Below are 13,073 nucleotides of genomic sequence, written 5' to 3'. Positions count from 1 at the left end.
GTAGCCTAACTCTGTCACCTCAGAATAGTGAGCCAGAATTAAAGATAGCACATGTACAGGAAGAATGCAATGATAATAAATGTTGCTTAATTTAATGGATATTAAATTAATATTCTTTAACTTCCTGACAGTAAGAGCTGTTCGACAGTGGAATTTGCTGCCAAGGAGTGTGGTGGAGTCTCCTTCTTTGGAGGTCTTTAAGCAGAGGCTTGACAACCACATGTCAGGAGTGCTCTGATGGTGTTTCCTGCTTGGCAGGGGGTTGGATTCGATGGCCCTTGTGGTCTCTTCCAACTCTATGATTCTATGATTCTATGATTCTATGTAAGGCAAAGATGCCGGAATCTTATTCTGCTAGTCTATATGTCTTCATGACTGAACTCTTTGAAAACATTAGCAAAACATTCAAATGGATTTTATTACCCTGACATTAAAATGTACATTTCCAAACTTCCTAGAAAACACAGATTCTTACACATTCTAAATCTATAATTTTTACATTTTATCTGATGCAAAATTCTGAAAATAGGTGTGTGGAGCTGTCACCGATATGGTCCAATCCAATCCAGATTGCTTTTTACTGATATGGTAAGCAGTTATGTTTTCTCATTTTTCCAGTCTTAAATTCAGTTCTCGACATTCCCACAGCTACTTGCAATTAATAATAATTTAAAAAATACTCAGGAAATTCAGGTGCCATTTAGTGCTAGTTTCTCCTAATAATACACATTTTTGCAAGCAATTGTCCTTACACATTGGTTGGGAAAAAGATGAAGGACAGCAGTGTTTCAGTTGGCATAGTGGTTTTGGAAGTGTAAATTCATTTTAATACAAATGAAATGAAATGAAATGAAATAAACCCATCCCTAATATGTATTTATCTCGCTCTCTTTTTAATCCCTTGGCCATTCCTGGAGGGTAAGGCAGAATAGAAATTAACTAAAATACACTAAATAAATAAATAAATAAATAAATAAATAAATAAATGCATTTTCTTGTTTGATTATATTCTTGCATTAAACATATGCTTGCAAGGTTTCTGAGTAAAAATAAGCGAGTGTTATCACGAATTAACATGATGGACCATCACACTTCAAAAGATTGCATCCAGAGTAGCCCCATTGAAATTAATGGCCAGGACTAACTTAGGTCCATTAAATTCCATGGGGCTATGGAACTGGATGCAATCCAAAGTAACTATGACTTCTACAAAAGTTAAGAATTACATACCTGTGCCGACCGCTTCTGTTTACAACATCCAGAAGGGAGAAAAATTAGTTTCTTAAAATGAAATATCCGTTGAAAAACATTCATGCTTCTGTTGTGTTAATTAAGTCTTTTTCAATCATTACTACTGCCATAGCTCCCCAAATTTAAAGGGGTGACAACTCTTCTTCTACTGCAAAAATAATTTATCCTACATTCTATATGAAAAAGAGATATGTCTTCTTCATTGATGAGAAAGGTTCACACTCGTTTTATATTCAAAAGTAGCAGGGAGGAATGCCCTGACCTATATTCATGGCTGCAGAGCTACATGTGCCTTTGCTTCCCTTTAACATGCTTGATTAAAAAATTTCCAAACAATAAACAAAACCAATTCATACTCTCTTATAAAGCAACATGCATACGTCAGAAAATATCCTAAGCTGCGTTTACAGCAAAATGTTTGCTTAGCCCAACTGGCTCCCTGTTTCTAGTGACAGGAAAAAGATAGATGCCTTTTGATTTTGAAACATTCAAACCAGAACCAGTATTTCTCACCCGCCACATATCCAATCCAATATTTCTCATCCCAATGGAGAAATGTTCAGCCAACTCCATCTTTAGGGAATTTGGCTCCGAGTCCAAGATTTTAATTGTTACCGAACTTTAATGCAGTTCAAAAGTGAAAACTTCACATCCCAAAGTTGCTGTAACTTTCTTGCACAGTATTTTGTAATGTTGTTGTGGATGAGGATTAATGCTCCCACCCATCTACTGAACAATAAAAAAAGAAGAAGATTCAAATGTTCAGTGGTGAGGTCCTACTTATGGGCTCCTCACAGACATGGGGTGCTGGGCACTGTGAAAACAGGATGCCCAACTAAAAGGGCTGAGCCAGCAGGGTACTCCTTATGGTTTTGGGATGTGGATAGTGCTGTGGTCTAAACCATGGAGCCTCTTGGGCTTGCCGATTGGAAGGTTGGTGGTTCGAATCCCCACAACAGAGTGAGCTCCCATTGCTCTGTCCCAGCTCCTGCCAACCTAGCAGTTTGAAAGCATGCCAGTGCAAGGAGATAAATAGGTACCACTGTGGTGGGAAGGTAAGCGGCATTTCTGTGTGGTCTGGTTTCCGTCACGGTGTCCTCTTGCGCCAGAAGCAGTTGAGTCATGCTGGTCACATGACCTGCAAAGCTGTCTGTCCACAGCTCCCTCAGCCTGGCTCCCTCAGCCTGAAAGCAAGATGAGCACCACAACTCCATAGTCGTCTTTGACTGTCCAGGGGTCCTTTAGCTTTTTACCTTTTACCTTTTTAGTTTTGTGGCATTGGGCAGACTTGGAAGACTTGCAACCTACCTTTTAGGGGTTGCATGCCAGTGGGGGGTTGGGCCAAAACAACAGTTTGAATCATATCATTTTGAAGATGGAAGGGACCTCAAGGGTCTTCTACTCCAACGCCCTGCAATGCGGGAATCTCAGCTAAAGCATCCATGACAGATGACCATCCAAACTCTGCTTAAAAACCTACAAGGAAGGAGAGTCCCATCACCTGTCGTGGGAGCCTGCTCCACTGCCAAACAGCTCTTATTGTCAGAAAGTTATTTCTGATGTTTAGTTGGAGTCTCCTTTTTGTAGCTTTGGATCCTACTCTCTGGAGCAAGAGGAAACAATCTGGTTCCTTCTTCCATGTGGCATCGCTTGACATATTTGAAGATGACTACCATATCTCCTCTCAGTCTCTGCTTTTCCAGACTAAACATACCCAGCTCCCCTCAACTGTTCCTCTTACGGCTTTATTATATTGTGGGTCTACTAAGACCCCTAGATCCCTTTGGCATATACTCCTGGCAAGCTAGGTGCCAACCATCTTATATTGGTACAGCTGACTCTTCCTGCCTAAGTGCAGAACCTTGCATTTGTCTCTTATGAAATTCAGTTGGGCCCAATTCTCCAACCTATTAAGGTCATCTTGTATCCCGATTGTGTCTTCTACGGCATTAGCCACCCCTCCAAGTTTGGGGTCATCTACAAATTTGATGAGCATCCCCTCAATTCCTTCATCCAAGTCATTTACAAATATGATGAACAACAACGAGCACAGAGAAAGCAGTGCAGCAAAGACAAAACTGCCCAGCCCCATGCCTAGAAAGCACAGGGCAAGCAGAAAACTGCTCAGACCCATGCTTTCTAGCAGTGGTGTAGCGTGGGTTGCCAGCCCTCAGGGTCTCACGGAGGGGTGGGGATGGAGACCCAGGGGGTCACAGCCACAGAGATAAGAAAAGAAGATTTGTTCTGTTGTCAGGAGAGGTCACTCCCTGGTTTGCATGGAAAAGCTGTTTTCAAAGGAGCCCAGCAATGGAAACATGCTTCCATATGGAGGCAACACGGGCTGTTGAAATTTTGCGCCCCTAACAATTTTGCGACTGGGGCAACAGACTCTGTGCCCCCACCACAATGTTACGCCACTGCTTTCTAGGGATGGGACAAGCAGATATTTGGACAAGCCCTCAAATCCTCTGTGAATTTCTGAAGTCGTCCAAGTTGATGGTCGTCACTACATGTTGTGGTAGCGATTTCCACAGCATAACCCTGGGCTGTGTGAAGAAGGACTTTCCCCCATCTGTCATGAATCATTCCACATTCAGTTTGGGTGGATGACCCACAGGGAGGGTTTTGCTATCCTTTCTCCCTTTGCTAATGCTAATGAATCCCCTGCTAATTGTGAATGTAGAATGACCATCCTACCCATCCAAATAAATAAGAATTACACTTACGAGGACAAGTTTTTGTGTCTCCATGTAAGCATCAATATTTACTGTTCCTACAGCATAGATGAAAAGAGAAATCTTGTCATTTCTTAGTGCTAGTTGCAGCAGACATTATGGAGAGTATGAAATTTGAGTCAAAAGTGGCTTCTGAGAAGAAGAGCATGGCGCTAGAATTACACAGGCCCATGCTCGCAACAAATCTCTGAAAACTCTGGGCATTGGTAGGTGCACATGTGTAAGGAATAAAAATGTCGCCTTTTCATAAAATCATAAGAGGTCATAAGGCCTCAAACAGTTACAGCTTCTGAGTAGATGGCTGCAACCGCTAAGAAACCACAGACTCGCTTAGAGGCTTATCTTTACTGGTTTGTGGTTAGAATGCCCCCAAAAAGGGCGGATTGCTGTTAGGCTGTGGTTTATCGGGACACCTCAGCAAGCTTGGGCAGGGTATATCTCATGCGTGCCTAAGGGGTGGTTGGGGTGTGACTTTATCACTTGAGTAGATGTGTGAAAGCATAGGAACACCCCGCCTTATTTGAGTAAAAGTAATTAGGAGTAATTCTTCCATTCTTAGGGAAATCAGCCCTGAGTGCTCACTGGAAGCACAGATCCTGAAGCTGAGGCTCCAAGACTTTGGCCACCTCATGAGAAGAGAAGACTCCCTGGAAAAGACCCTAATGCTGGGAAAGATGGAGAGCACAAGGAGAAGGGGACGAGAGAGGACGAGATGGTTGGACAGTGTTCTCGAAGCTACCAGCATGAGTTTGACCAAACTGCGGGAGGCAGTGGAAGACAGGAGTGCCTGGCGTGCTCTGGTCCATGGGGTCATGAAGAGTCGGACACGACTAAATGACTAAACAACAACAACAATCAGGAGTGATGGTCCCTGGATTTAGAGGGATAGGAAACATCAACAGGGGTGAGCCTCCAGCCAATGGAGGACGGGGGGGGGGGGACTTGTGATAAACATTTGCGTTTTACTAAATGGTGGGTGTGCCTGTTTTTGGACACCCATCCTTGCCAACATGTATCTAAAAACATTTTGCTGCTTCACCAATTTTGTTCAGGTTTTATTTTAAGGGTCCCAGGACCCCAGTCTTTGGACCAGTGTTTCATTTCCAACAACATGGTAAGCAGCAAATTAGATATCATTAAATGACTGGCTTCCCAACCAAGCTGAAAAGGGCTCAGAATGGTGCCCGCAAAGGCACTTTCCCACCCAAAGGTGAACCGAAAGGTCACCCAAAGTGTTCAAGTGTCAAGTGTGACACTTATCTAGACTTCAAACACTAGCACAGCAAAGGCACGGGAAAAAAGGAAGGCACTGCAAATAAGGTGGGGGTGGAATAAAGAGGTGGAAACTGATCACATTGGTTTGGCTATTGCATGAGGTGGATTCTTCAGAGTAGCCAAGGAGGCAGGATGGGGGCTGAGGGGGACTAGTATGGACAGTCTATAAACAGACATTGCTTCTGTCCTTCTTCATAACCTTCCATTGTATTTCCGGAAGTGGATTTCGCTGGCTCCTCCAGAACCTGCCAATATGTTTATCTAACAAATAATTTTAAGCACTGCACATTTTGCACGGAGTTTTCTCAATGCCGCCAACACGTCCCGGTTCCTCAGGCTGTATATAAAAGGGTTCGTTATGGCAGGGACCATGGTGCAAAAGGCTATGATAACCATGGACTTCTCTGGTGTGTAGGAGGACGCAGGGGTCATGTACATCAAAATGGCCGATCCGTAGAAGATCCCCACCACACACAAATGGGACAAGCAGGTCCCCAGGGCTTTATGGCCACTTCCAGAGGTGTGTGCTCTGAGGACTTGAAGGAAAATGGCTATGTAGGAAGCCAGGATGACTGAGATGGGGATGAGAAAAACTAGGAAATCCCCAAAATATGTGACTTTATTGAAGGCAGAATTGTCAGAGCAGGACAACTGAACAAGGGCTGGATAATCACACATGTAATGCTTGATCACATTGGATTTGCAGTAGGGAAGAGGCAGAACATAAAGGGAACAGGTTAGGGCCTGCACAGAAGACCAAAACCAGGCCGCTACTGACAGCAGATAGCAGATTTCCCCTCTCATGAGGATTGGATATTGCAAGGGCCTGCAAATAGCCACATACCTATCATAGGACATGATAGCCAGGATCAGGCATTCTGCTCCACCCAGTGTCAGCGTGACAGCGATCTGGATGACACACCCACAGAGTGAAGTGTCATATCTCTGGGTTACAAAATTCACTGTCATGGAAGGAACAATCGAGAGAACCTGGCAGAGGTCCATGAAGGCTAACTGGCTGAGGAAGAAGTACATTGGCGTCTGCAGGCCAGAGTCCGTTCTCATTAGGAAAAGAAGGAGTCCGTTTCCCACCAGAGCTATTACAAACATGAAAAGCATCAGACCAAGAAAAACCCTGGGTGACCTCTGGTGCTGAAGCCCGACAAGAAGGAAAACCGTCCAGGATGTAATATTTCCTTCTCCCATTCCTCCTTCATTTGCCAGGATTTTGCTTGAAAACACAAAGAGAAAGCATGTGGGAAACGCTGTTCATAATTGTAGAGTTACTGCTCATCCATTCTTTGCACAACATAAACAACAATGATAGAGCAGTTTAAAATAGAGTGTGTTAGAAGAATCTCTGAGAGCTTCTAGGTGGGATTTAGTTAGCTAGTTCAGGTTGTGGAATTAAAGAGGACCAACTTATAATAATAATAATGATAATAATTTATTATTTATACCCTGCCCATCTGGCTGGGCCTCCCCAGCCACTCTGGGCAGCTTCCATAGAAACCAAAAATACAGTAAAATATCACACATTAAAAACTTCCCTGAACAGGGCTGCCTTAAGATGTCTTCTGAATGTCAGGTAGTTGTTTATCTCTTTGACATCTGCTGGAAGGGCGTTCCACAGGGCGGGCGCCACTACCGAGAAGGCCCTCTGCCTAGTTCCCTGTAGCTTTGCTTCTCGCAATGAGGGAACCGCCAGAAGGCCCTCGGCGCTGGACCTCAGCGTCCGGGCAGAATGATGGGGGTGGAGACGCTCCTTCAGGTATACTGGACTTAGCACTGTTATGGAACAAACCCACTCTTCCCTTCACCCTAACGATGGGGAAATGCTCTTGAAAGTGCCACTTAACATTGCTCGAGGCAATGTTGTATAACCTCCCTGCAAAACAAATCAGAATGAATGCTGAGACCCGACCTGCCCGTGGACTGTCTTGCCAGAGTGGTGCATGCTCTGGTTATCTCCCATTTGGACTACTGCAATGCACTCTACGTGGGGCTACATTTGAAGTGACCCTCCCATCAGATGTCAAGGAGATAAACAACTATCTGACTTTTAGAAGACATCTGAAGGCAACCCTGTTTAGGGAAGTTTTTTAAGTTTGCTGTTTTGTTATGTTTTTAATATTCTTGCTGTGGAAACCCAACCAGATGGGTGGGGTATAAATAATAAATTATTGTTATTATTATTACTCAACAAGTAGCAGATTTTGTAAAATCTCCTTGTGATCATTGTGCAAAGAAATCAGGAGAAATGCTCAATAGGCAGGACTTGGAAACTCTATTGTGCTCTTTTTGGTGCTTGCTAAAAACATTTTTGTTTTTGTTTAGACAAGCCTATCTGGAATGCTGCTGTGTCTTTAGTTTATTGCTGGGTTTAATTTCCTCAGTGTTTTAATTGTTTTTACTAACTATTTCACTGGTTTATTCTTTTTGTAAACCTTGTTGATTTTGGGGGGATTTTTCTTTGCAATTAAGTAGTATATAAATTTTATGAAATAAAGTTTGGTAACTATACGATGCTACCAGTAATATTTTAATAACCGTGAGCCACTTAGAAGTCTAGTTTGGAATTAAGGGTTATAAAAGCATCACTAATAATAATATATGGGCAGGCACATCAGTCTTATAACTTGTTTCCGTGACTGCAGCTATATTCTTAGGCATGAGAAGATTTCTATAATAATAATAATAATAATAATAATAATAATAATAATAATAATTTTTTCAAACCCCACCCTTCTGGCTGGGTTTCCCCAGCCACTCTGGGCGGCTCCCAACAAATATTAAAAACAAGATAAAACATCAAACATGCTACTCCATGATTATTTTACCTGATGTGCACCATGCTTCCTCTCCGTCTGATTTCTGGTTTAACTAGGACAATATATTAAATTAACTTCCAAACAGAAGAATACAGTACAGGTATGCATGGTAGACAAAACACACAAGCACAATTTTGATGATATCCTGTGTATAGTTGGTTGAATATTTTTTTAATGTCGTGGTTTATTATTATTCAGATCCTTACATGTGTTATACCGCTAGGAATGGGGAAATCTCTCTTCCCCACCAACCCCCACACTCCGGCCAGCTTTAAATTCACTTCTCCCCATTTCCACTAGACTTTGTAGTTTGTTTATTTTTAAAGGCCCAGTGAAATTTCAGCAGCATTCTAATACGAATTTCTCCCAATACCCATCTTTGTGTATACAATTTTGCCTAATGCAAACATTTCTACAAGGAAATTTCTGGTAATATAATACATTCTCACTAATATATGCATTAACTCTAGTTTATGCATGTATGCAAACAGTATTTAACCAGAGAAGTGAATTGCAAAATTCAGATGTAGTGTGAAGTCAAAGGATGGCTGTGCTTTTGGTTTCTGAAGAGTGCGGAATAGGTAGATTTGCCTTTATGTGCAAACAGAATGTAAATTCTCCCCATCCCTGCATCCTATGAGGCAATGAAACATCACAAAAATGGTAATGATGCAACTGAATGTACAATGCCAGGACATGAACGCACACCCTTTGGGGGGGGGCAGTGTTTCATTAATGAATACATGTGAATGGGAAAGTTGGCTGGAGTGACAGACAAATCTAATTCCCATTTATTCTAAACAAAAAATTCCTTTCAGTAGCACCTTAAAGACCAACTAAGTTAGTTCTAGGTATGAGCTTTCGTGTGCATGCACACTTCTTCCATTTATTCTGTTTTGGAAAGAAGACTCAGTCATTTGGAACTCCCAAATCCGGGAGGAATTTTGGAAGAGTTCCTCAAAGCCCTGCCAACACTCTGTTTTAGGGGGAGAAAGAGAGTGAAGTACATGAGATTAATCCAGCCCTAATGCCCTCTTCTGAAACAGCCAATAGTTGGGATGTAAAGGTTAAGGTAAAGGGACCCCTGACCATTAGGTCCAGTTGTGGCTGACTCTGGGGTTGCGGTGCTCATCTTGCTTTGTTGGCCGAGGGAGCCGGCGTACAGCTTCCGCTTCATGTCGCCAGCATGACTAAGCCACTTCTGGCAAACCAGAACACATGGAAACCCCGTTTACCTTCTAGCTGGAGCAGTAACTATTTATCTACTTGCACTTTGACGTGCTTTCAAACTGCTAGGTTGGCAGGAGCTGGGACTGAACAACAGGAGCTCACCTGTCACGGGGATTCGAACTGCCGACCTTCTGATCGGCAAGCCCTAGACTCTGTGGTTTAGACCACAGTGCCACCTGCATCCCTAGTTGAGATGTAGCCTTTTGTAAAACAGTAGTGCCCTCTCTTCCAGAGGTGGTGGTTGTTGTAATAATAATGAATAATAATAAAATTTTGTTTATATCCTGCCCTCCCCAGCCGAAGCCGGGCTCAGAGCGGCTAACAACTTTAAAATGATACAACATTCTAAAATCATTTCATTATAAAATCAATTCAAATCAGATTAATGGCAACCATTGGGCTAGAGTTCTGTGAGGATTGCCAAAGGAGGGGGTCAGGCTGTGCCTTGGCCAAAGGCCTGGTGGAACAGCTCTGTCTTGCAGGCCCTGTGGAAAGATGTCAAGTCCCGCAGGGCCCTAGTCTCTTGTGACAGCGTTCCACCAGATTGGAGCCACAGCTGAAAAAGCCCTGGCTCTGGTTGAGGCCAGCCTAACCTCTCTGTGGCCTGGGACCTCCAAGATGTTTTTGTTTGAAGACTGTAAGGTCCTCTGTGGGACATACCAGAAGAGGCGGTCCCGTAGGTATGAGGGTCCTAGGCCGTGAAGGGCTTTAAAGGTTAAAACCAGCACCTTAAACCTGATCCTGTACTCCACCGGGAGCCAGTGCAGCTGGTATAGCACTGGGTGAATGTGATCCCGGGAACTGTACTCCAATTCCCATCATCTCTAGACAACATGGCCAATGTTCACGGACGATGGAAGTTTGAGCCCCTACAACTTCTGGAAGCCATCATATTGGTTAACCTTAACCCTGCCTCACTCTGACCTACCTAGCAGCCTGTAGAGGTAAAGGTAAAGGGACCCTGACCATTAGGTCCAATCGTGGACGACTCTGGGGTTGCGGCGCTCATCTCGCTTTATTGGCCCCCTCGGCTCACCCCGTCGCGGGGATTCGAACCGCTGACCTTCTGATCGGCAAGTCCTAGGCTCTGTGGTTTAACCCACAGCGCCACCCACATCCCATCTAGCAGCCTGTACAGGAGTATAAATGAAAGGTTGGACGAAAGAAGTAATGAATGAATGCCCCAAATGGATCATATTTCAAAGCTTAAAATGCTTTTACAGATACACAAAGCTCTGCATTCCACCCAAACGCAGCCCAAGCATGAGAACGGAATACACTGTTCATAAGCATTCCTGTACGTACATACATTTTCTGATTCAATTTGCCCTTCTATGATAGACTTTTTGTGTATAAGAAAGTGGATGTTATCATGAATGAACATTATGGAACATCACATTGCAAAAAATTGCATCCGATGGTAGAACTTCTCCAAGTTGACCCATTGTAATTACTGGACATGATTAATTTAGGTGCGTTAATTTCTGTGGGCTTTCTCTGAGTAGGACTAAGTTGGATACCACCCAAATAAAGTATGGCCTCTGCAAAAGTTAAGAATTACATACCTGCGTTGGCTGGTGCTGTTGAGTAGGAGAGGAAAGTGTAGGCTTTAAAAAATGGAATTTAGTTGCAAATGCTCCTTTGAAACATTTTGTTTCTCCTGCTGAATTAATTCAATATTGTTCCTCATTCTCTTTGGCTGATCAAACTATGCGCTGTGATCCAATTAAAATGGGTTACGAGTCAACTCTTCTTCTACTTAAAAAATGCTTTGCACTACATTCTTCGGGGGGGGGGGAAGACCTGTCATTTTAAATTAATGAGATACACTGAAAATATTTTTATATTCAAAAGCAGAGGGTGGATGTCATCGCTACAGAGGTACTTATGCCTTTGCTTCCTTTTGACATACTTAAGTTTTTGAATTCTAAACCCTAAACAAATCCAATTCATACTCCCTGAAAAAGCAACATTTCCTAACTTACATTTACAGCAAAATGTTTGCTTAGCCCCACTGGCTCCCTGTTTCTAGAGGCAGGAAAAATATAGATACCTTAAAATTTTGAAACATTCAAACCTGGACCTGTATTTCTTACCCGCCACATATACAATTTCTAATCTCTATGGAGAAATGTTCAGCCAGCTCCATCTTTAGGGAATTTGGTTCCAAATCCAAGATTTTAATTGTTACCGAACTTTAATGCAGTTCAAAAGTGAAAACTTCCTACAACTCACATTCCAAAGTTGCTGTAACTTTACCACTCACAGTCTGAAAATGCTGTCATTTTCCTGGACTGTATTTGACAATATTTTGTTTTATTTAGTTAGTTAGTTAGTTATTGAATTTATATACTGCCCCACGCCCGGGGGTATCAGGGCGGTTCACAGAATAAAATCCAGATATAAAACTACAAAATACCTAATAAATATAAAAACAACACTCCCCCCCCAAACACACACACAAAAAAAACAAATTTTAAAAGGGCATAGGATGTAAATCAGATCAACCAAATGCCTGGTTAAAAAGGAACGTTTTTGCCTGGCCCCTAAAGGTGTGTAGTGAAGGCGCCAGGCGAACTTCCCTGGGGAGAGCATTCCACAGATGGGGAGCCACTGCAGAGAAGGCCCTGTCTCATGTTGCCACCCTCCAGACCTCTCAAGGAGGAGGCACACAAAGAAGGGCCTCAGAAGATGATATCAGGGTCTGGGTAGGTTCATATGGAAAGAGGCAGTCCCTGAGGTATTGCGGTCCTGAGCCATTTAAGGCTTTATGGGTCAAAACCAGCACTTTGAATTGGGCCCAGAAACTAATTGGTAGCCAGTGCAGTCAGACCAGGATCAGTGTAATATGCTCAAACCGTCTTCTCCAGTGAGCAACCTGACTACTGAATTCTGCATTAGCTCAAGTTTCCGATCCATCTTCAGAGGCAGCCCTGCATATGACACATTGCAGTAATCTAACCTTGAGTGTAGCAGTGGCAAGACGCGTACACGTACAGTCAATTAAAAGTTGGTTTTATTCCAGAAAAAACATGCCACTTGTCTGGAGCGCTCTGCCCCCGTGACTTCTGGCTATCCCGAGGATGACTCAACTAAATCCTCAGCGTTGTTCCTCTTCCTCTGGAAATAACGCGTGAAAACGAATCTCTTCTGTCATTTCTGTGATGTCAATTTCCCCTTTTCTTGTACCCCTCCCCTTCTGCGTTCTTGCACACTGAGAGGTTTGCAAACTGGTTCGGACAAGCTATGGTCTGCTAAGTCCTGTGTTTCTCTGGGCTGTGAACTCCCCTCCTGTTCTTTCCTCTGATCTTCCCATGGCAAACCTCCCTTCGTCCCCTGGGCTGCCGTCCAAGCCTGGCAGCTGCTGCTGTTCACTTGCTGGCTCCAGCTTGACATTGAGGTTACTAGAGCATAGACAATAGACAATAGTAGTTAGGCTATTCCTGTCCAGATAGGGGCATAATATTGAGGATGGCAGTGATAATTAATGTTCCTACCCATCTACTGAACAACAAAACAACGGAAGAGTCATATGTTCCGTGCTCAGGTGTTGGGCAGTGTGAGAATAGGTGTCACAGTCCGGTTCACGGGCGATCGAAGTCCCAGCAGGGGACGTCAGGACCGGAGGCAAGATGGCGGGGTGGGAACAGGAACAGGGGTCCAGAAGCCAGGAGTCAGGAGCCAAGAGTCCAAGGGTCAGAGAGCCAGGAGTCAAGAAGCCAAGGGTCCGAAGATCAAGCAAGGAGTCCAG

General features: G+C 43.5%; 3 protein-coding genes across 3 annotated transcripts in view; 1 reads left to right on the top strand and 2 right to left on the bottom strand.

The window, feature by feature from the left end:
* The window catches only part of LOC309336893 (L-amino-acid oxidase-like), a 268,023-nt gene that overhangs the window by 89,608 nt on the left and 165,342 nt on the right, over positions 1-13,073 (top strand). The window lies entirely within an intron of this gene.
* LOC309337135 (olfactory receptor 2D3-like) overlaps positions 1-13,073 on the bottom strand; it is a 91,769-nt gene that overhangs the window by 60,700 nt on the left and 17,996 nt on the right. The window lies entirely within an intron of this gene.
* On the bottom strand, positions 5,523-6,467 carry LOC309335183 (olfactory receptor 2T27-like; the record flags this gene model as incomplete). The annotated part of the gene is made up of 1 exon (XM_081850058.1): positions 5,523-6,467. The coding sequence occupies one exon, from the start codon at positions 6,465-6,467 to the stop codon at positions 5,523-5,525; it is 945 nt and encodes a 314-aa protein (XP_081706184.1).

Source organism: Podarcis erhardii, assembly GCF_964252035.2.
Source record: "Podarcis erhardii genome assembly, chromosome: 2".
NCBI classification, from domain to species: domain Eukaryota; kingdom Metazoa; phylum Chordata; class Lepidosauria; order Squamata; family Lacertidae; genus Podarcis; species Podarcis erhardii.
This window is presented reverse-complemented; position numbering and strand designations above follow the sequence as displayed.